Source organism: Hyperolius riggenbachi, chromosome 5 (assembly GCF_040937935.1).
Source record: "Hyperolius riggenbachi isolate aHypRig1 chromosome 5, aHypRig1.pri, whole genome shotgun sequence".
Classification (NCBI taxonomy): domain Eukaryota; kingdom Metazoa; phylum Chordata; class Amphibia; order Anura; family Hyperoliidae; genus Hyperolius; species Hyperolius riggenbachi.
Window position 1 is genome coordinate 386,580,543 of NC_090650.1, and position 24,823 is coordinate 386,605,365.

Consider the following 24,823-nt stretch of genomic DNA (forward strand, 5'->3'; position numbering starts at 1 on the left):
GTGCATTTACTGGGGAAACGCAGTCTATCATTATGTGCATTAACTGGTGAAAAGCTGTCCCTTATGTGCATTTACTGCGGAAACGCAGTCTATCATTATGTGAATTAACTGGTGAAAAGCTGTCTCTTATGTGCATTTAATGGGGAAACGCTGTCTGTCATTATGTGCGTTTACTTCATTTTTTTTTCCATGTAACTACGTTAGCTGGTACAACTACATTACAGTTAGCCCCGCCCACATGACATCATGACCACGCCCAATTTTTCGCCAATCCCCCCCCCAAGCCCGGCCTGCCAGCCCTCGTGCCCCCTTTGAGCCCCCCCAAAAATCTAAAGCTGGAGCCGCCACTGACGACGAGCACTCCCCCGATCCATCTTCCGGCCAGCGGGTATGAGCAACATCACACGACATTACACGACGGGCGCGAACGAGACTTCAAGCAATCGCGGTACTTTGCATGGGAGTCATCAGGGATCTTAAAGATCCACCGTGACGGTGGATCTTCGCTAAGCGAAGTTCACGTGACCTTTACCCCCGTCGGGAGATCATGTAAATGACTGCTTGTCGCTCAGAAAATCGTCGGGAAAATCATAGGAAAGATCACGAGGTGGGTATGGGCTTTTAGAATGAACCTACAGTTCCTATCTCATTGGTTAATTGGGGACTACTTGTATCTATTTAACTCTCACCAAACGCAGATTGGGTATACTCGAGTAAGGTCTGCGCATGATCAGTACAATAAAGCACTCGTGCCCAGAGGAAAAAGGCATGTGTGAGAGGCTTCATTGTACAACGTACTTACTCGCACTTATCCAGTCCAGATGAGCTCTTCCACGGTGGGGGGGAGGGGGGGTGCGGTTAGTGGATTAGTGGATGAAGAAGGACCTTGCGCTTGAATGGTGGTCTCTACAAGGACCTGGGAAACCTCCAAACCATCCAAATTCTTCCAACTATCATGGTAAGTAACTAACTTTTCTCCTCTCCCCACTTGAGGTTTGCTTTAAAGTGAGTTTTTAAAAACATTTTTGGGTTCAATTTACCATTTAGAACTGTGTAAGCTAAAAAGAAAAACGTAAAGTCAAATTCCAGGTTCTTTTAAATTTTAGTTTTGGGTAGTATAGAAAAGGGGCTAGAAATGTTCTGGGGTTTAATTGTGGTCCATGCCCCCAGTGGAGAGATTATCCCCCACTTCCTGTCCCTGTGACTTCCACAGAGCTTTGTGGCTTTGATACAGGTAGTCTTGGGGACACCAACAAAAAAAATGTTGGTGTGGGCAGTTGTATGCTTACCCACTTTCCAAATTGTATGTGTTGTCCATCATTCTTGGAAATACAGTATTTATCCTCTTCCTGCCTGGACAGGAAGTAAGGCAAATTTTCCCAAAAAGGGACACAGTACCACAAAAAAAATAATCTCAAGAGGTTCTAACCCTACACTATCCAAACCCACAATACTATGATAAAATCACATTAAGTTGGTAACATTTTTATCAGTCTGTGAACTTCCAAAGGTAACCCGTAGAGTCCATTTCCCAACCTGGCTCAATAAATGATTTAATAAAGACAGGAAAATACTTCTTATTCTTATTATGAGCCATTGTTCCAGAATGTAGTTAGGACTTGTGTAATGAGTTGATAGGGAGGCTTGGATGCAGCTCTGCTCTTAGAAATCTGTTTAGAAAACTGTAACACTTGTATAAACATAGCTGTGGCAAGGATCCCCACTTGGCTTCATACTGAGGAACTCTGAAGTCTCCTCTCACTGCATCATTCTATTGTGTGTCCGGAAAGATTTCAGCTCCCATGATAGGGCTGCACTTTACAGGACGTTTAGGAGTGTTCATGAAATATGATACATGAAGTGAATCTTAGTGCACTGTTGCGTTTCCAAGTGTAGCCTTTAGGCAGATCAATGTACAGAGGTCCTTAAAGTAGATAAAGAAAACCTAGTTACAAAAACAAAAACTATTACATTTGGTTATGTATTCATTAAAATAATAATCCAATAGCATAATGGTGTGTGGGTAAAAGTAAGTGAATTGTGCTCTCAAAGTGCCTGATGCACCAACTAGCGGTAAGATTGAAGAGTGCAATCAGAAGGGGGTAGAGAGAATTTTCTGCAAAAATAAGTGTCATCCAGATACATTGATTACAAGGGATCTTGCAAGGGCTGAGAGAGATTTATGGCAAATAGATAAGACACTTGGTTGACCTACCGCCTACATAGACTCAGGCTGACATGCTGGAGCCTGGAGACAGTTAACTGTTTGTTACTGAGCAGGGGGGGATCCATTCAGAGGGGCACAGTGATTCCCAGGGGGTCCAGTGCCCCAGCATGCCCCAGTGTAGCGCCGACCATGGTTGCTATAGTGATGCTTTAGCAACAACAGAAGGGGAAGGCAAGGAATATGCTTAAGTCATAAAGCAGAAGTAATATGTTACTGGTACAAATGGCAAGAAGAAAGCAGGTGGTACCCTTTTAGCTCAATGCCTGTTACCAGGGTTATACATGTGTTGTTATGTTAAAGCACTGTACACTGGCTGCGTTGCGCTAATAGGGTAATACCATGTTGTTAGCACCGGTAAAATTACTGTGTGCTGCCTGCGCATCACAATTTTATTGCTGCTTTATGCATCAGGCCCGAGCATTAGTAGTGTCACTAACTGTCCCCCAGAGGGGAACTCACAATCTACTGGGATTACTATTTATCCAGAACACATACCTCAATTGTGCTTAGCAAAGTCATTACAGCGTCTGATTCCAGGAGGAACTTGGCTGAGGTAAATTTCAAGCTTTATAAGTTAAACATCTGCAGTTTTTCATTGCAAATCATGGCTTGCATGTGACATTTGCAAGTCAGCCTGGTCTGAGCTTTGCTTGTAAGGGGTGAATTTCAGTGGCTTATGTATATCCAATGGCAATCAGCCTGGGCTTATAGATAATTGTAAACATAGAAGAAGGATGCAAGGACTTTGTGTAGTTCCATTCTACTTGCTGCCAATTGTGCAGGAATGCCATAGGCCATAACTGCGTCAATGGGATTAAATGAGACTTTGTCTAATGAATGGCTTTATACTCCCAAAAAATGCATTGTAGGTTTGAAAATTGAATGTAATGTTCAAAAACATTACCAGCAAATGCATAATGGTGGTGACCAGGGCTGTATTTACTGTATACTTTGTTTTCAATAGGCCAACATTGTTGTTTCTTTCCTTTTACATATGCGCCTCACTCATTCCATGTGCAGCCCCCTCTTCCATGTGTAATATCCACGTACAGCAGCCCTTTCTCTTTTGTGTACAGCTCCCTCAGACAGCAGCTTGTATTGTTGGCGGCGGTGCGACGTGCATACGCAGAACAATGGAAATATAAAGAGGAACCCCTGTGATATACTTCCTGTACAGCAGAATGTAGGTCAATGGGCATGACGGGTGGGGGGGTGGGGGGGTTGAGGCGCTATGCATATGCCCGTACTCTTCCGAATGGTCAGCGTACTGCAATGTACACTTTAAAAGTACTCTGAGCACCTCTCATGGGCATGCATTTAAGCCAGTCAGCTTCCAACAAAGTCGTGCTATGACCCCTCTGGAGGAGCCTTTTTCAATGGCCACGCGTGTCACTTCCTCTTCCTGCTTCATTCAGTGATGCACTCCTCTAACAGAGAAGACAGGGGTGACCCGGAAGTTATAAGATAGCCAAGATGGCAGCCATGATTTTTAAATTGAAATCGAACGAAAACTATTTGGTGTAGAACGTCGATTCAGGCATCAAATGAAAGAGGAGAGCATAAGCTACATGAAGGTATGCATCTTTCAGTACTTTGTAGTACTGGTCGGAGTCTTAAAGGCATACCCATGAGAAGTGCTAGGAGTCCCTTTAAGTGTGGAACCGGCCCGTATGTCAGCGGTCTGTCTCCAAGTCACGTTTCTTTCTGAAGTCTCACAGAATTTCAGGAGGAAATAAGGAAATAGGTGAACTTTAGGTAATGTAAGTATTGTAGCTCCAGAAAACAATTTAAACATGGATCAGATAATGTTACTAGGAAACACGTTTCTTTTTAGATAATGTGATTGTATCAAAAGCGTCTCCTAAACCTAACTTGTCACTTCTTCTTCCTTGCAGGCGTATCTGATTAGCTGTGTGTGGAATTGCTATCGGTACATTAATAATCGCAATTCATCGGATGTGCTGGTCTATGTAACCACCAACGACACCACAGTGAGTCCACATTTGTTATTACTTCTCAGAGTATACTCACAACCAACGCAAGCTGAATATTGAAGGAATACGGTGTATGATCAAATCTTTACTATTAGTGCTTGATTACAAGTGAAACTTATACAGCGTAACGATCAAGGACAAATATTATTTCAGCACGACCGAGGGTTTACTATGCGTATAGTGATATATCATAAAACATTGCTATCATTAGCTATTACATTAAACATTCCACATGGACTGGTTAGTAAAAAACATCAATGCATCACAGTAAAATCATTAAACTCCAAGGCAGCTGATTTCAGTGCAGCAATGTGCCAATGGTTTTGATTTGGATGCCTGGAGTTTCAGTGGAGCGCCACACAAATCAGTGTAAAAAAAAGAGGGTGATTTGGCCCCCGGCAATAGCTGTTGCCCAAATTACCTGTCCCCCCAAGTTGCTACAAACTTGGAGGGAAAATAGTAATCAGTGCAGGCCGGGAGTTTGTGCAGAAGCAGGGGGGACTGTTTTTCTGCTTCACCCTGCACCAAAATGGCATGCGCTGATAATGAATGGACTCTTAAAGGCGGCCTGATGTGCGTTTCGTGACCGTGACAGATCACTTCTTCAGAGGAGTGTAGTAGTGGTGAAGATCTCCATGAGTACATAGACATACAAAGAACCCTCCACATAGAAAGTCACTAGATGTCCATCTCATTCAAGTAGTTTCAAAAAGACCATTACATAGGGCAAGTACCCCATGTACTGTGGTGAGGGGATAAGCTTGTCCCTTAGATGGTCTGCTAACAAATCAGTATATACAGTATATGCACACGTAGTGACAACTAAGACAAGGCAAATAACATTTTTTGTTGCACTTTTCTCCTGGCGGACTCAAAGTGCATAGGCTGCAGCTACTAGGGCACGCTCAGTAGGCAGTAGCAGTGTTAGGGAGTCTTGCCCAATGTCACCTTACCAGATAGGTGCTGGCTTATTGAACAGGAAGATCCGAGGTTCGAACCGTGGTCTCCTGTGTCAGTGATAGTGATAGTGTTGTATAAGATTGTTTTGCTATATAAACATTATTTCTTCTGGTTTTGCTTGTTTTTTTTTTGTCTGGAATCTGTGCTGTAAAATACAGTCATTCCGTAGTGTTCTTTCAGTGATCATTTTGTATGACAGTCTGCTGTTTCTATAGCTATTCCCTGATGTGGGCCTCCACCTCGTAAATGTGCTGGGAAATCTTTAAAGTGAACCTCCAGACTAAAAATCTTCTCAGCAGCACTGAAGAGGCTTGGTGTTTCTTTAACAGTTTTACAGCATTCGAACTTTGTTTTTCTTACCTAAGCCTCATTTTTAGCTGCACAGAAGCTAAGCTCCACCCCTTCAAAGAAAACTGCCCGGGCATTTTCCCCTTAATACTGTGCAAAGCATGATGGGATTTCTGATGTTGTTGTTCTCGTTGCCTAGCAACTGGGAGGGGTGATCAAGACACAGGACAGTTGGAACTTTGTCTCATGTTCCCTGTCACCTCCTTTCAATCAAAAAGATGGCTGCCCTCATGAAATTGCAAACATTATCCTGTTCTTTTAAAACAGGGTGGGTAGGATGAAGCTTTGCTGATTGGTCGGCGGCTTCTGAGCAACACTAGCACGGACTAACTTTCCCCTTATTGGTCGCGACCATACCAGCCTGAAAGCTGATTGGTCGGCAGCCTGGGTCCATTCGGACAGCGCTGTGTGTGCTTTACATGGCGGCGGAAGCGCGGTACCTCTGTGTCGGTGCAGGTGAGATACCTGGCATGCTCTGTTGTTTATTATCTATTGTTTACTATCTTTTGTCACTTTGTAGATACTATGAGTATATTGTATAACGATGGGAGGGACTAAGCTTGTCCTGTAAGTTTCCCATCAGGTCCTCCTGTGAGATGGCGTCATCTGATTGGATGTTTTGAAACACTGCACTCTGATTGGTGGGCATTGGCTATATATTGTGTGGGAATGGAGTTTTTAATGTATTGCAGTTTCTTGACAACTTGACAAAGGGCATGAAGCCCGAAACAGCGGTCTGTCGTTGTTTGACTGCTTTTAATCCATGTGATCAATAAAGAGCTTATTTATACGTTGATGGTGCCTGCTCAAGTGGATTTCTACAATTTTCAGCCCCAGTGGTGTGGAGAGCTGTGAGCTGAGGCACGTCACTGAGTCTTCCAGGGTATGGGTGCTGCTCTACAACCAGAAATAGTTTCTATCGATTGACACCACAAGAGAGCTATAGCACCATGGAAGAGAAGGAGTTAGACACCGGTCCGGATGTCTTCTCATTTACTGAGGAACAAGCCACGAGAATATTGGCCCTTACAGATGGAGAGACGGCATTTCTGCAAAAACCAGATGCAAAACCCTTAAAAAGAGAATTGGAGTTTCTCAAGAAGCAGAAAGTAGAGTTGGATCTGCATGCACGGACCCTCACTGAATATTGTCGTAATAGAAGGATTCCAAGATCCATGCGGGCAGGGTCGGACTGGGACACTAAGGGCCCACCAAGGAAGTTTCAGCCTGGGGCCCCCCCCCCCGATCCCCTCCTCCTCGCCACCCCCCCCCCCCCCATTTTGGGCTCACATACACATGTACTCTAGAAATTTTGCATGAGTTTATGGTAGGGAAAAGATTGTGAGCACTTCTGAGGACAGTCTCCAATAGGGATATGTCCACATGCGGCGCGCGCAGCGCGCCGCAGCGAAAGTAAATGGGTGTCACCACGCACTGGAACATCGGCGTGGTCACGATGAGTCATGGGCAGACTTAAAAAAAAAAAAAAACACAACATAAGTAGCGGTGTTATTCACAGAGATTAGGTCCGACCAGATACATTTTAGATAAAATATTCAAGTAGTTACATGCCTCATGATAATTCATCAAGTAGTCAAATCGCAGCAGATTTTCCGACAAAATGCAATCAGGTTGGCGGCTGATACCCCCACAAAATGCAATCAGATTGGCGGCAGATACCCCCCAAAATGCAATCAGGTTGGTGCCAGATACCCCCCCCCAAAAGTGGGCAGCAGTGACCAGAAAATCGTAATGTGGGCAGCAGACACCTGAAAATCGCAATGTGGGCAGCAGTGACCAGAAAATCGTACTGTGGGCAGCAGACACCAGAAAATCGTAATGTGGGCAGCAGACACCTGAAAATCGCAATGTGGGCAGCAGTCACCAGAAAAGCGTAATGTGGGCAGCAGACACCTGAAAATCGTAATGTGGGCAGCAGACACCAGAAAATCGCAATGTAGGCAGCAGTGACCAGAAAATCGTAATGTGGGCAGCAGTCACCAGAAAATCATAATGTGGGCAGCAGACACCTGAAAATCGTAATGTGGGCAGCAGACACCTGAAAATCACAATGTGGGCAGCAGACACCTGAAAATCGTAATGTGGGCAGCAGACACCTGAAAATCGTAATGTGGGCAGCAGACACCTGAAAATCGTAATGTGGGCAGCAGTCACCAGAAAATCATAATGTGGGCAGCAGACACCTGAAAATCGTAATGTGGGGAGCAGACACCTGAAAATCGCAATGTGGGCAGCAGTGACCAGAAAATCGTAATGTGGGGAGCAGACACCTGAAAATCGTAATGTGGGCAGCAGTGACCGGAAACCCCCCTCCCTCACCTAGGGGCCCCCCCTCCAGAATTGCAGCCAGCGGCAAATAATCACTTACCAGCATGACGGAGATGAGATCCGTAGCTCTGCGTGCCGCTGGCTGGTCTGCTCTCTGCTTCCTGAACTGACTGTCCAATCACGCTCTCGCAGTACTTCCTGCGAGAGCGTGATTGGACAGTCAGTTCAGGAACCAGAGCAGACCAGCCAGCGGCACGCAGAGCTACGGATCTCATCTCCGTAACTCATGCCGTTAAGTGATTCTTCCCCGCTGGCTGCAATTCTGGAGAGGGGGGGGAGCGCGGAAGGGGGGCCCCTAGGTGAGGGAGGGGGGGGGGAGGCTTCCGCCCCTCCCCGCCGATCTGTGCACAATGTCCCCCCTACTGCGCTTAGCCCCCCTCCTTTTTAGCACTGGGGCCCCCAGGAGGCGAGACGGCCGGGGCCCACCGATGGGACCATCGGTGGTTCGGTGGGCCTGTCCGAGGCTGCATGCGGGCACAGGTAGCCCCTCAACTATTTCCAAAAAATAAATTTCTTTGTACCATTTGGGAACGTATCTTCAACAAAGCTTCTTTTGATGCTATGCTCCATATGATCAATACTATACATCATGAACTACCTGCCTTGGAAGTGAAAATTATTGATATTTCCAGCAAGTTGAGGACTTTGGTCCCTGAGGAGGAGTATAGATCCTATTGTGATTGTTTAGAGAAAAAAATGGATACCTTCAGAGCATCAATGGAGGAGACAAAGAGATCCAAATATAATCGTGATATATCTGATTATCAAACAGGATACGTTTATTCATGGCAAAGGATGGTTCCGGCTAACTCTAGACGACCAAGACCTCGAGTACCGAGGGGTGGTAAACCGGACTCTGGAAACTCGCTGCCTAATTCCTCTGACACTGATTTTCTGCCGGGGTCGAGGGATCCATCTCCGGGAGGAGGAGGAAACGCAGAGGTGGGGCCAGGTACCGGCGTCAACAACAGAGGTATCACAAAAAGAGGCCAGCAGAGTCAAACCAACTCAATGATCCTACGTCAGAGGAAGGATATCCAGCCCAGGATCTAGTTGCCAACATCTCAGGCCATGAACTATCAATCTCAGAGAAGAAATTACTCATCTATGGACTAGGCTTTAGCCCCACAAATCGACCCGACTTTTTTCTGTTGGAACAGGAACTTTTTAGGTTCTATAGGAATATTAGATTAAAGGCATTTTTAGTGCTCTACCTTTACAAGTGAGAGAGAATCAATGTGATGAGGGGAAGCTCACTTTATCTACTCCGTTTAAAGAGTACTTTTACCCCTTCAACTGATGCACTAGTGGATCTGTTTGTTACTAAGTTTAACGAAGACATTAAAAGAATAGAACTTAGTTCTGTACAGGAAAAAGTAACCTTTAATCTCACCAAAGGGGAGTTGAAAGCTTTGCGGGATTTGGAGTCTAGAAAGGACATTGTTATCCGCCCCGCTGACAAAGGCGGGGCAGTAGTTGTTTTGGACGCAGATTATTATAGAAAAGAAATTTTGAGACAATTGACACAAGCAGAAGTTTATAAGAGGATTAGGGTTAGAAAAAAGTTTATATTTATACTAAATGTATTATGGTCTATTTTAAGGAGGTGGTGAATACTCCTTAGAATAGACCATAATACATTTAGTATAAATAAAAAAACTTTTTTTCTGTCTGTACCCCTCAGTCACCATTCTTTTCAGCCTTGTATCAAATCCCTACTGGACGCAAGGTTGCCTGTGTTTCTGGATCTGTGGGCCGTGCGGCCGCAGACCACATTACAGGCTGGTCCAATTGAACCCGGACAGCCCAGTAAGGACATACGGAAACTGTTTCTTTCTGACATGTTTCTGACCATCAGCTGAACTAATCATAATATGTGAGCCCTAAAAAGGGTCCATAGAGCCTGTATTAGTGCAAGATGTGTAAGATCTCATTTAGGATTGGTTTTATATAACTAAGTTTATCCATGTAATCATGTCATTACATGGATCAAAAAATAATTTTATTGAAGTGTGTAATTATATATATATATTTTTTTTTTTAATATGTTCACATGCTAAAGTGGAATTTTTCTTGGTCTCGATTTGAATTGTAATTCATTTTTTTAATTTTTATGTGACAATTTATACTCTTGTGAGAGATGTCTGAAGCTTGCTGGCCAGATTGTGTATTTATATTTATGCTTGAAAGCCCTTCCACCAGTGTCCCCGCCTTATTCTCTATGATGTACGCTAAGCGTACATAATAATTTCATCCGCATGCAGCTGCCGCCATTACCTAGGTGACGGCTGTGGATATATGGGGCGTGCCAATGCCTGCAGCGTCATCTGACGAAGGCGCAGAGCGCCAAAACACTTAATGACGCTGTAGGCACGCCAGGACCGAACCCCGCCCACCCCCTAGTGAGACGAGCATCAGTCCGATAGAGCACTGCTGGCCACAGAAGCGGAAGGACGAACCGCAAAGGGGAGCCAGAGCGGAGGTTGCCCGCTGATAAGCACAAAATCTCTTTTATTTTGTAAGTACATTTTTTATCTTGCGATTAAAAACTTTTATACAGTAATGCACTATGGAGCGCTCCTTTTTTACGTAGATCCTTGCACATTCCCAAAAGCCAGGAGCAGAACCGTGCACTCACTGTCAGCACTATACAAGTTGTTGGAAGCTGTTCTATTCAGCGTGTTAGCACGAAGATCTTTTTTGCTGTGCTTGTTGGGGGTTGAGTTAGGGTTAGGCATCAGAGGGGAGGGTAAGTTAGGGTTAGAAATTGGCAGGGGGTTGGTTAGGGATAGGCATTGGCAGGGTGAGGTCGGTTATGGTTAGGCATTGGCAGGCGTGTGGTTAGGATTAGGCATTGGCAGGGATGTGGTTAGAGTTAGGCATTGGCAGGGATGTGGTTAGAGTTAGGCATTGGCAGGGGGTGGTTAGGGTTGGACAATGGTAGAGGGAGGACTCTGTGTGAGAATAGGGTTAGGTGTAGCGATAGTAAAATAGCGGTTATCTCTGGGGTGCATTTTGCATGCAAAGGTTAGGCTTAGATGGGCTTTATGTTCGATTTTGAGCCAATTCAATAAAATGATCAAATCCACTAGTAAATAGGAGTGCATTAATGAATGTTTATATCATGACTGTATTAGTGAATCAGAGACAACATATTGCTTAAAGAATTTATTTGCCTGGACTGTGATATGAAATAAGTCCTATTTGTTTATTTAATATACATGATGACCAAGTGTACTGACCTAACCTCAGCTCGGTCGTGATGACCTCTTTTCAATGTTAGTGTCACACGGGTGTTAAATATCTCCGTCCGTTGAAGAACTTGTCACTGCCTTTAGATGTTTAGATGGTTCCTGCCACTTTAACGATTATTTACCTCTCCGTCTGACAGTACGTACTTAGGCTTGATTTACTGGAATTTTCCTTAACGGAAACACGAGGTAAAATAAACTAATTAGGTAAACAATTGTATTTATCCTCCTTCTCCTAAAATTACTTTTTTATACAGTTTTATACGATATTTAAATCTACGTTTCAAGTTTTCACTTTTTCATTGACTCTGCTCAATGACACATTCATGAAAGTATGCTAGCACTAAATCAGAAGCCATTTACTGCCAGGAAAGTGTTTTATGGCTGTAATTTCTTATCAATGAAGGTTACGCCACATTGACCGGGTCCCGACCCAGACAGGTCAAGCAGGTTAATATGGATTTTTCAAATGTAACATCTCTGTACATCTATCAATATCTCATGCCATCATTATTCTCTGTTTAGCATTACAATTACCTCTGAACACCACTTTGCTACTTACAGTATAACTTCATTTAACACACTTTTTTTCTGTAACCACTCATTGATTTCTGTTTATCAGTTAAAATTAATAAAACAATTAAAATAGAGTTGCATTGTATTATAATTCTACCTAACAGGGGAGTAACAATGGATTCTACAAGGGATGCAGCCACTCGGGGGCCCAGAAGCAGCAGGGAACCCCGTGGTGGTGGGAGAAGTTTTCCCTGTCCTGAGAGACTGACAACTAAGGGCACAGAGAGAAAAAACTTTCTGCTCTCTGCAATATTGTTCTAATGACTGCATCTGCTCAGCCACTGAGTTTTGCAGAAAAAGATTTGTAGACAGTCTCTATTCAGTGTGCGGCAGGGTCTTGTGTACAGTGCTGCTCTACCCCAAGCCTTTCTACCCTTCACCAAGTGCTGTGTACTATAGTGATACTGCCAGAGGAGTCTGCAGAGCCAGTTCTGCTCCATCAGAGATGGACAGAGTGAATGTAATAAGCTGAGGCTGGGAGGACACTCGTCTGTTGAGTTTCTGTATGAGTTTTCTGCACATCACGTGTGTCTGTATGTGTGAAAACATCAGGTCCGGTTCGAAGCCACAATGGGGCCCTAGGGCAAAATTAACCTAAGGGACCCAGTCTCTCAGTATATTCCCCCCCCCCCCCCCCCCAGGGCACCTGAGCCTTGCCCCATAGATATTCCCTTTCAACTTTACTGTGTCCCCCAAGGCCCCTTCACTGTTTTTGTCAGAATAGCAACTCATCTTTCCATGCTCCCTGTCTTCATCCCTGTTGGCTGCCTCTTCTCCATGACTCTTGAATGCAATTGTTATTGTGTAATGACTGGAAGAGACAGCCGGAGGGGATGAAGACAGGGAAAATTAATTGAGCAGCATGGCGGGATAGTTGCTATTATGACAAATCAGTGCAGGGGCCCAAGGAGGCACAAGTCAGGGGGAGAACTGGGGGCCCTGCAGCACTCAGGGGCCCTGGGGCGATTGCCCCCTTTGCCTCTATGGTAGCGCCGGCCCTGGAAAACATGCACGTTTTGTCACAGAAGCGAATGCAGTGCTTCACTACTGTCAGTTTTTATCTGCTTATGAAAACACATTCAGGTGTGCACTAGCCAACTGAATAACGTTGGTTCTCAGTTTACCTGTGCAGAAAGGGGGGGGGGGGGGGGGGAGGGGGCCCCATCCAACGTTTTGCAGGGGACCCAGTGATTTCTAGTAACACCCCTACTACCTAAAGATTACCACCTTAGCTGGAAGGAAAGAAGGGGGCAAAACATTTAGAGCATGGAATTTAATAGCGAGGAGATACAGCGGGGTCTTATATGCTGTGACAGATCGAGTTTAGCTGCACCTTCAGCTGACTGAATTGTAAATGACATATAAAGTGCAAGAGGTGAACGTAAGTTTATAGAAACATGACTTCACCAGGGGGAAGTTTTTGTGACAATACATCACTGAAACATCGCTAATCAATTAAAGCGTCATGCTCTACCTGCAGATTAAATTGTGTGTATTTTCCACTGGAGCACAGATGCATTATTCAGTGGAGGATTCGGTTTCCCCGGTGTGACAGAGAGAGGAGCTTTCAGCCATTATTAGCCTTTTGTGTGCGGATGCTGCATTACAAACCTGCTGTGTCTTTTCTGTGCTGCCTTACAACAGCCTCAGTGATGTGTCACTGGACTGGGCACTGAATAACAGCTAGAGTTCATATATTTATTAAATATTTCATTCTTTCAAAAATATTAGCTCCATGTTTAGTATTCTCAAAAGTGCATCTTTAGTAAGTTTTCCGACAACCTTTTAAGAGTAACTGTCCAGGGCCAGTTCTAGACTGTTTGCTGCCTGAGGCAAACTTGTGAGGATGCGCCCCCCCCCCCCCCCCCCCTTGGAATGATCGCACAGCACTCCACAATTCACTATTTACTCTGCTTCATTAAATGTTCTCACATGACATGCTGCAGCTTAACACAATAACACTGGCTGTGAGTCTGTGACTAACAAACTGTTCACCCTCAGCAAATCCATTGCTCCTAAGTCAGGACAGCAGTGCGACCTCCTCCCTTCTGCTGTACAAGTCAAATGAAACACTGCTGCTCCCCTGCCTCCCCCCCCCCCCCCCTCCTCACTCACTGTCAGACTCCTCACACAGCACAGCAAGCTGCTTTTCCCCAATGATGACCTATTCACCTCTCTCTCCTCCTACTCTGATTGCATGCTGTTAGTGAAAACACAAAGTACAGACATGCCACCCCTGCGCCTGATGCAAGTGTTTCATGTTGCTTCATAAGAGAACCGGCCCTGCACCTGTCTTGTAAATAGGTACCACGTTTCATCCAAAGAAATCAGAATCATTTTTTTTTTTGTGCCCGGCATTGGGTTTGGCACATACATACAGGGCTCCAGTAGCAGGACACACAGTAAAGACAGCAGTGTAAACAGGATACATAAATACATCAAGGGCCAGTGTTCATCAGACAGTTTTACAACTAACAACAACTACGGCAGCTAGCGTCTGCACCCCTAAGGAAGAAAAGAATGTAGAGAGTTCAGGAGATTGGCAGCAGAGGGGAAAAAAAGAGTTCCTGTGCCTAAAGGTCCTAGAGGTGGAGATAGCCGAAACCTCTGGGCTACAAGGATTAGTGGCAGTGGCATAGCTAAGGAGCTGTGGGCCCCGATGCAAGTTTTACAATGGGGCCCAACAAGCACTCTATACTCTATAACACAGGACCAATAGAGAGCTAATACTGCAGTTGAGGGAAGGCCTTTCGGGGCCCCTCTGGCCAGGGGCGTATCAATAGGGGTTGCAGAGGTAGCGACCGCATCGGGGCCCTTGTGCCAGAGGGGCCCCGAAGGGCCCTAACTCAACTACAGTATTAGCTCTCTATTGGTCCTGTGCTCATAATAATCACTTCTATAGATACTTTGAATAGTGGTAATCATAAACAAACTGCTCTCCACCCCCTTCTTGCACCTCTCACACTGTAGTTGCCTTTGGCAGGTTTTGGTGCGCCGTATCAATTGCTTTGTATAGAGTGCTTGGGGGGGCCCACTGTAAAACTTGCGTCGGGGCCCACAGCTCTTTAGCTACGCCACTGCCTCTGACCCAAGGGCCCAGATGCGGTCGCAACCTCTGCAACCCCTATTACTCCCCCCTCCCCCCCCCATGGCTGTCTTCCTGATGGAGGGAGGTGGAGATTTCTACTGATTTACAGCGCGACCAAGTGAGGTACTGCCACCGACACCCACCAATCTGTGTAACTTTCACACAGAGCTTTACATTAAAGGCTCTTTTGCCCTTATTTACCTATAACTTTGGTCCAGGGCCAGATTTCTGGAAAGGCCACAAAGCCGTGGGCCTTGGGCAGCTGCAGCCGACGGGGGCACCTGAACATGAAAGAGGGGCTGCTACATATAAAAGAGGAGGCTGAAAATATGAAAAAGGGAAACTGATGCCCAAGGGAGATGTTCATGAAAGAGGGGGGATGAGGCACATGGAAGAGGGGGCTACAATGTTTCATTGCTTTGTCAAATTGAACATTCATTGGAAAAGGTCATTGAGATTTGCTCTTACATCTAATTTCATTGGGCTCTGTGGCAAGGGGGTAAATAATCAGGTATATATTAATTGTTTACCACATCTAAAACGTGTATGTCTAGCAATAAGGTTCGCCCACATGCTCAATCAATGTCATCTGATGGGCAGGGGCTTAACTATAAATCATGTGGTCCAAAACTTCGATGAGGCCCCCAATGTTCACCCCCTTTCCCTCGCCTACCCCTGGTGACCCTCACAGCCTGGGGGCCCATCTCAATAGGGTCATAAAAGAAGTGTGGACATCATAATTGTCACACCCATAACAAGGGGAGACACAAAAACACCTGATCTGGAGAATGGACCCCTTTATCGGAGAGAGTGAAGTAGTAGTTGGGCCCCCCTTACAGCTCTGTAGTTACACCCCTACCATTGGGGATCAGGACCCGATCTCTCAGGCTACATAGCAGAGCCAAGTTTGTGCAGAAGTGTCTTGAGCGGGGGTGCCTACCGGTGCGGGAGTGACGGAGTAAGTGACGAGAACAATGTTCTCGGCCATCGCTCTGTTAAAGTGATCTCCCAGGCCCCTGAGTGGTAAATAAAATCCAAATTTGGACTTACAGTACCTGGGACTTCCTCCTGCCCCTGATAGCCCACAAGGTCCTCTGGCATGCTCTTCTTCCCTCTCCTGGTCTGGCTGAGGGCTCCGCACATGTACAGGAGGCTTACGGCAACCGGCATGATGACGGGGACACACACGCCAATTAACAGAGCCGCCAGCAGGACCAGGAGAGGGAAGAAGAGGATGCCAGAGGACTTCACAGGATATTGGGGGCTGGAGGAAGCCCCAGGTAAGTCCAAATTTAAATTTTATTTACCACTCTTGGTCTCTTTAACAGAGACGGATTACAGGCTAAGTGGTCAAGAGGGGTTGGGGCTGCTGTAAACATGCTTCACTCTCGGCGGTCGTTATCAGCCGCCTAGACGGAGTTCATCTGCCATGTGTACGGTGCTTCGGGACTGTGTTCACTCTGTCAAGTGAACGCAGTGGATGCAGAAATGGCATAATAAGCACATCTGCTCTATATTTCTCACATACCTGCCATCTTGCATTCCGTTTATTCACAGCGTCACCACCCATTTACTTCGTCCACCGTACCATCTGTTGCCGTCCATCTCTGCTCCTCCATTCATCCCAAAACTGAAAGAAATCAAAGCCGACCAGGAACATGAGGCTTCCTGTTGGATTGTAAAGAATAATTTAGAGTCCTACCAACAGGAAGGATTCTTACTTGTCAACAATGAACTAATGTTCCCTGTTGAAGCAGGATTCCTATTGTTTTTTTGCAAACCAATGGGGCGCCCCATGCTTCTGCTGGGCTCTGATCGGCTTCCGACCAAACGGCAGGTGTCAGTGGAACTAAATCCTCGAGACAGGTGAGTTGGCGTTCTGCATGCAGCGACCAGCCTTAGGCTATAGGCTTCCATTCCGATCTGCTGTTTTTGCGCATGATCGCGATACGATTGCGGAAAATACAGCAGGTCAGTATTTTGCATTTAGGTTCCGGTCTGTGCGTGTTGCATTTACGTTCAGATCAACAGTATGAAGTGCGAAAATGCCTTCGAAAATAAGTTTTGTTATTTTTCACGGTTTGGGGAATCTTCTCTGTAAAATATTCATTTAACGTTTTTGCAGTAAACATTTTTGCGGTTAAAAATATTGTTTTACTGTGCTTTTTGCGAATTATTGCGGTAAAATATAATTTTTTTTGCATTTTCGCAAGCAAAAAAAAAAAAAAAAAGCCTGAAAATACAAACTATTTTCATGAAAATTTTCTCTAAATCAAATAAAGCATTTTCGATGCGAAAATGTGAAAATTAGTAAAAACATAGCATGTGTTCACTGTCCAATTTTTTGCGTTCTAGAAAACACTGTTTTGTTTTGTTTTTTTTACTGCAGTGTTGAAAGGTCCTGATTCTTGCCTCAGAAATACTCTGTTCTTTTAATATCTGAAAAGAGTCATAATCATTGTACATACAGTCCTAGGGGTAAACCATTGGATTGCTGTATTGAACTAGAAAAGACAGAATATGCCATTTGATCTAATATATATAATATATAGCAGAACAGATTCTGTTATGAACATGGTAAGATTAGTGAAAACACAAGATGACTCATAGCAAAGTTCAATACTGCGTGGGAGAAATGGACCTGACCTCCGAAACTCGATATAATGATTAGCCTACTGGGACGCTAACACTAGATATATAATGCTGTTACATGTTTATCCTTGTAATATAAGAACATATGGTTGGAGTTTTATACAGTCCTGTTTCCACAAAATTTGCGTAGATGCTGCATGAACTAGAGGCATGAGGTAAAATGGATGCCAGGTGAAGCCGATAGGAGTCTAAACGATAAATACCATTGTAAATTGGGCGCCAGATGAAAACGTTTTTCTTATCCTTTCCCATTCAGTTCTATCAGAAATCGAGGGGCGAAAGAATCGAAAGGGAGATCGGACATGTCGGAAATTATCTATCGAACCATCACCTAAAAAACGAACCGTGTATTCCCAGCATAAACCCCGCTTCCTGATGCCTAACTGTAAGACCCCCATTCCTGACACTTAACCCTAAAACCCCCTTTTTTATGCCTAACCCTACCCCATATTCCTGATGCCAACCGCCCCCCCCCCCACTTCCTGATGCCTAATTCTAACCCCCCCCCCTCCCTGACGCCTAACATTATGCCCCAAAATGGGACTAGACAGACCAATGGTTGTGTTCAGTCTTAAATCTTGGAATGAATAGTAGTTGGGACCTCCTTACATGACCCTATACCAGTGATGGTTAACCTTGCACTCCAGCTGTGGTGGAACTACAAGTCCCATGAGGCATTGCAATACTCTGACAGCTCTAACAATAACTCGGGGAGGTCGAGGCATGATGGGATTTGTAGTTTTGTCACAGCTGGAGTGCCAAGGTTAGCCATCACTGCCGTATACAATGGTGTTTTTCCATTTTAATGAATTTTGACCCAATCCAGGAAGAACACCTAATTGGTCCCAACCTTTGTTTATAGATCACTTTTACAAGACAGTCCCAGCTCTACACCCTCCACACACATACAATAAACAAATTACAATATTCATTTTTCGGTCTACAATTTTTATGACCATAAAAGCATACATTGTCCTATTGTTACTTATAGGCTAACTTACTGGTGAGCACTGCTTTAAAGATCAACTTTACCAAAGGCAGTAGTGAAGAAATAAATAAATCAATCAAGACACCGTGAAGGTAGAGGTTAAAAAATTAGAAGATAAATCACCAAAAAATTGATACTTGCTGCATCATTTGTTCTAGTTGTTTATTTTTTTGTGAGTCTGCATCTTTACTGCTGGCAGGCATGAAAAGAAATGGACAGCATCAACTGCCCTTATCTATAAACACACCCTCTTAACTATGTGATAGGGTAAAAGGTTGTTTAAAAAAAATTATATGCGGAAGATACTGCCTGCTTGGCAGTTGGCATTGGCAACAGCTGTTATCTCCCATAATGCAACGAGGTTTACAGACAAGAAACTGTCATGGCAATGACATCACACTGTGGGCATGGCCGGTTCTAGCGTGGGGCGAGAGGGGGCAGGGCTCCTTCATATAAATGTCATGCCCCCTCAATCAGGCAGAGCGGCAGGGAGGGGCAGCGGGGGACAGCAGAACAGCATGCAGGGGACGTGCCCACCTTTCCCCGCCAGACTGTGGGACCCCATGGTGAACTGGCCACAGCGTCTAATAGACATCGCACCAGTTCATCCCCGCAGCGCATAGCTCACCGCTCCAGCCTGCATAGTCTCCCGGCAGGCAGAGCAAGGCTACGAGAAGATGGCGCCCGCAGCCCTGTACTGGAGACTATTTGTGTCTCCAGTACAGGTTTTCGGGCACCATCTTCCCATAGCCCTGCTCTCTTCCTGTCGGCGTGGGGTTTTCGCAGGCTGACTACGCTCTGCAGATCGTCTGGGGAAGCTGCGCCCAGGGAAAGGAGTCTTCTGCAGGTGAGTAAATACTTTTCTTTTTTTTTACAGGTGGCCATAATTTTGTGGTTAAACGCTGGCCACATTATGATTATTTTATGTTGAAACGCTGGCCACATTATGATTATTTTATGGTGAAACGCTGGCCACATTATGATTATTTTATGGTGAAATGCTGGCCATGTTATGATTATTTTATTTTGAAGTGCTGGCCACATTATAATCATTTTTTGGTGAAACGCTGGCCACATAACGATTATTCTATGGTGAAACGCTGCACACATTACAATTATTTTCTAGTGAAACATTGCCGCATTACAATTATTTTCTGGTGAAACGCTGCTGCATTATGATTATTTGCTGGTGCAAGATTGACACATTACGATTTATTTTATGGTGAATCATTGCTGCGTTACGATTATTTTATGGTGAAATATTGCCGCATTACGATTGTTTATGGTGAAGCACTGCTTTTATTTCATGTTTCAGAGGTAATGGTTCTTGCATTTCATGTGTTGGAAGTAATAGTTCTTGCATTTCATGTGTCGGAAATAATGCTTGTTGCAATTCATGTGTTTGAAGTAACGGTTCTTGCATTGCCGCCTTGCAATGGAAAGGGGGAAAGGGGGTATCCACTACTGATTGGGATGAAGTTCAATTTTGCATTTAAAGCGGTTTAACACCCAGCATTACAACTTTGCTTTAAAAGATTGCTTACAGCTTACAAATTATTATGCCAGATTTTTTTTTAAGCAGAAATTCACTGAATGGGTTAAACATGACATTTTAGTGTTGGATTTAACTAGGAATCCGCATCCGTTCTTATCTGTAGTTACAAAATGTATCTTTATTTGGAATACAAATAGACATTTGAAAAGCCTGCCGGGGAGGCCCTCTTTGTTCTCTCAGAGCAGTGTTTGTTTGTTACATTGTAGATAGATACATTTGTAACTAAACAAGCAAGCACGGAGGAGGATTTCTAGCTAAATGCAGCACTAAAATGTCATGTTTAATCCATTCAGTGAATTTCTGCTAAAAAAAAAAATCTGGCATAATAGTTTATAAGCTGTAAGCAATCTTTTAAAGCAAAGTTGAAATGCTGGGTGTTAGACCACTTTAAGTTCTTCTTTAAGTTAAGATACAGTCAGACAATATTTGGAAGTGTAAGCTTCACTAAAGCCTAGCTAGTTTGCTTTCCTGTACGGACCTCAAATACGGTATGACACTCCTCTGGGTATAGCCATAACCCGAGGATGAACCTGTTAGTTGGCGAGCACTCACTCAGTGGCGTAGCTTAGGAGCTGTGGGCCCCGATGCAAGTTTTACATTGGGGCCCCCTAAGCACTCCACACAACGATTGAGATGGTGCACCAACACCGTCCAAGGACATCCACAGTGTCAGAGATGCAAGAAGGGGATGGGGAACAGCTTGTTAATGATTATTATTATTCAAAGCATCTATAGAAGTGATTATTACCAGCACAGGACCAATAGAGAGCTAATACTGAAGTTCAGGGAGGGCCCTACGGGGCCCCGAAGCGGTCACAACCTATTGCTACACCACTGGACTCACTGTTGTAACAACCATCTCGTATGCAAGTCAGCAGCACGTAGCTTCTGCTGTAAGAAGGTGAGAGTTAGGGTAAAATTGTTTGTGCACGGTGGATTAGATCTGGGATGGCAGATGAGCGGGTGGAGGCAGTCTGTGAGCAAGCAGACCCCTATCAGTCAATCCTGTACAAAGCTCTACGTACCACCAATGTGTACTGTGCACAAGTGTGGTCTTACTCTTTATTCATGAAGATACTTTTACACTTATGGGCTCTTCCCTCTTCTGTTTGGAGATGGGCCAGGTACAGAGGATTCCTGTGGAGAGTCATTAAAATAACTTGCCAGAGAAGAGAGGTGTGGTATGAGTGGTCCACATCCTAAAAGCGTTTTTTCAACAAAATGCTATACATTGTCGAAATACCATACATTTAAAGTGATATTCCCCTCTTTAGTGGAATCAATATTCCCTGACTCCTTGCCCACTTGCTTGGACATCTTTTTATTCTACCTCTATGTCCATTTGGATAGTGTACATTGCATACCAGTATCTTTGCCAGCTCACTTTGCTCACTGAGTTTCATGCTGGAATCTCTGGTAGCAAGGTTAGTGTTGCTGGTGGGTATTATGGGGTTCATTTATGTGCTGTATGACTTTGAACAACTCAGTAGCATTTGGATGCTACTTCAATGGATATGATAAAATGTTGATACAATGACTGCTACAGCGGTGAGTCAACAACAGACCAGGGGAGGCGCTATTGCCTGCAGACTTGGCATGTAGTGGTGGCAATATACAGAGGAGTGTAAGTCCACCCAGGAAACCTGACCAGCTAGGCTTGAGTGCAGCTTACACTTGCAAATGTTTACAGATCTAGGTGTGTGTATTTAATTATTCATATAGGCGCAGGTGTGAATACTAAATTATTCATACAGGTCTAGGTCTTGCACATACTGTAGCTATTATTATCGGAATGCCTAAATACTGAGGTCCCCTTGTGGATACACTGCAAACTGCACTGTAGCCAATCAGTAGTCACCTCTCAAACCCTAAAGTGAAAAACATAATCTGCAGTTACCAATGGTGAAAACTGCTTTTCCAAAATCTTTAGCAGTTGCTAAGATGCCTATGGATCAGTGAAACCATTCATCACATTAAAGGGCAATTAGAATGCCCAAAAAGGAGGCTTCATTTTAAGAAGATGAGAGGTCAAGGTTGACCTTTGCAAGAAAAGTTGAAGTCTGCATATTAATCCAATAGCCTTTGTCTCCGATCCTTTTGGCATTCATCTTTTGCTAAAAGTAACGTTTGATTTTGCGTTCTTGAAGAACTGGTTAGTTTTTGCTTTATATATATATATATATATATATATATATATATATATATATATATATATATATATGTTTTACTATTATGGACACAGTATTTGCTTTGGCGTAGCTTCGAGGGCCCTTGGCAGACTTTTGCTCCGTTAGAAAGTAAGTAACATAAACGAGTAAATATCTGAGGATTCCAAGTTCCATTATCAGGCAGCTGTTAATAGCAGTAATGGGTTTGGTAGGTGATTGTGAAGTCTAATGCAATAGTGACATGCTACTCACAGTGACCTGGGTGGCCACAGCATCTTACAAAAACACAGATCTGGAGTGACAGATTGCTTGGCAATATTTGTGGTTCAATTAGTAAATGACAACCTAGATAATGATCCCTCTACATTCTGACTAAATGCTCCTACATGCATCTTCTGTAACTTTCGTAGGAAGTACATATTTTTACTGGCCTGAAGCTATGGTCACCTATTCAAAGCAAACTTGTGAGGAAGGAACGTTTATAAGTTAGATACTGTGCTTATCTAAGTAGTGAAAGCCTCTGTATGGTCCCAAAGTCTTCCTACATTCTCCTTGAGCCCACAGCTGCTGTGCAGGACTCTGCAGGATTTCTTTTTCATTGGCCATGCTACCTGCACAAGCCCATCCATACTGCCCGTGCTCAGATATGGTGTGTGCATGCCCAGTAGAATGAAGTCCCACATACATGGAGAAAAAAGCATGAGCGGGTTACTTCTACTGGACATGTGCAAAGTGTACTTGTTCATGGCCAGTACGGATGCACTTGTAAACAAGTAATTGTCTAATATAAGGGGTGTCAAACTCAATTGCGTAAGGAACCAAAATATAAAACAGTCTAAGCCGTGGGTCAAATTGTTTACTAAGATTTAACATTTATTATTTATTGATCAGTCTCAAACTAAGTGGCATAACTATAGCGACCATGAGAGTCCTGCTCCTCCACCTTCTGCAGAGTAATGCAGCGGAGTAGTTTGATATTGACCTTCTCCAACGCTGCTTTGGGTGTCCTTTGAACTTCCTGACAGCCACACACTCTATGCTGCATACCGCAGGCTCCTGAGGCTTGTCACGTGATCAGGAGAAGGAGGTCTGGAAGCACGGAGCGTGCAGCTGCCAGGAATAACAGAAGAGACACGACACATCGATGGAGCAGGTAAATATTATACTGCTCCAATGTGCTATTCTATGTGTAGAAATGGTGTCAGGGGGAAATGTATGTAGGTGTGTGTCTGTTTTACCAGTCAAGAGATCCAAGTGTTTTCCTCTGGAAAGGTAGGCATTTTGCTGTTGTCCTTATTTACTTACATTTAAAGCTCTCATGGGCCACATAAAATGGCAAGGAGGGCCGCATGTGGCCCCTGGGCCTTGAGTTTGACACCTGTGGTCTAGTATGTTCAGAGGCACCCAGTACTGGAATGGTGCGCATCAGGAGGATCCAAGAAGCCTCTGGACTATCCAGAGGCTTCCTACTACTTCAGGCACTCTTTAAAGGACAAGTCTGAGGAGGATTAAAATCTACTTAACTGGGGCTTCCTCCAGCCCCTGGCAGCTTCTCTGTCCCTCCCTGCAGCTCCGGTGGTCCGCAGTCCCCTCTGTTAAAGATGCCGACCTCACCAGGTCGGCATCTACCATGCGTACGCAAGCACATGGCAGCTCTGGGAGTGTTCTGAGCCGGAGCAGCACTTCTGTGCCTGCGCAGAACACTTCAGTGAGCGCCATCATGAGCGGCGTGACCACGTGCTAGCGCAGGCGCAGTAGATGCTGACCTGGTAAGGTCAGCATCTGCAACGGAGGGGACCCCGGATCACCGGAGCTGCGGCGAGGGACAGATGGGCTGATAGGGGCTGGAGGTAGCCCCAGGTAAGTAGATCTCTTTTTTTTTCTTCCTCGGATGTTTCCTTTAAGCAAAGCAGATCTTACGGTTTATATTCATAAGTCCCTTCTTTTAGCCTGTAACAAGCTACCTTAAAGAAAACCTGTACTGAGAAAAACCTCCCCTGGGGCGTACTCACCTGGGGTGGGGGAAGCCTCCGGATCCTATTGAGGCTTCCCCCGTCCTCCTCAAACAGCGGGAATGTAAATATTTACCTTCCCAGCTCCAGCGCAGGAGCAGTATCAGCTCTCCGCTCGAAGATAGGTGGAAATAGCCAATCGCTGTTGGGCCGCTCTACAGCGCAGGCGCAAGTTTCCTGTGCCTGCGCAGTAGAGTAGACCTGACGGAGATTGGCTATTTGAACCTATCTCCGTGCTGAGAGCCGCAACAGTGCCCCCACTGGAGCCAGAAAAGCACGGTGGCGTAGTGGTTAGCGCTCTCACCTTGCAGCTCTGCGTCTCCGGTTCGAATCCCAGCCAGGTCAACATCTGCAAGGAGTTAGTATGTTCTCCCCGTGTCCCCAGGGGAACTTTTTTTTGTTACAGGTCCTCTTTAAATTATCGAACTCGGTTCCTCTCTTTAAGGGACCAAAGGCATCCATCGCAAATGAGTTAATTAAAAAGTACAACCCATGATGGAAAATATAATTTTTGAAATTGGATATTTTCCCCAATGGAGATGTGTAAAACCAGATAATCTGAGTTTTTTTCAGACCCAGGTCTTCTAAGAGACTGAGGTCACACATCCCATTCCTGTACCACCACCAGGGTGAAGATTGCACAAACGTAAAGAGA

At 44.7% G+C, this 24,823-nt stretch overlaps 1 protein-coding gene across 1 annotated transcript in view; it reads left to right on the forward strand.

The window, feature by feature from the left end:
* LAPTM4B (lysosomal protein transmembrane 4 beta) overlaps positions 1 to 24,823 on the forward strand; it is a 145,831-nt gene that overhangs the window by 109,943 nt on the left and 11,065 nt on the right. The window contains exon 6 of the mRNA XM_068237703.1: positions 4,123 to 4,218. Within this exon, the coding sequence (XP_068093804.1) occupies positions 4,123 to 4,218 (96 nt within the window). The remainder of the gene's footprint in view (positions 1 to 4,122; positions 4,219 to 24,823) is intronic.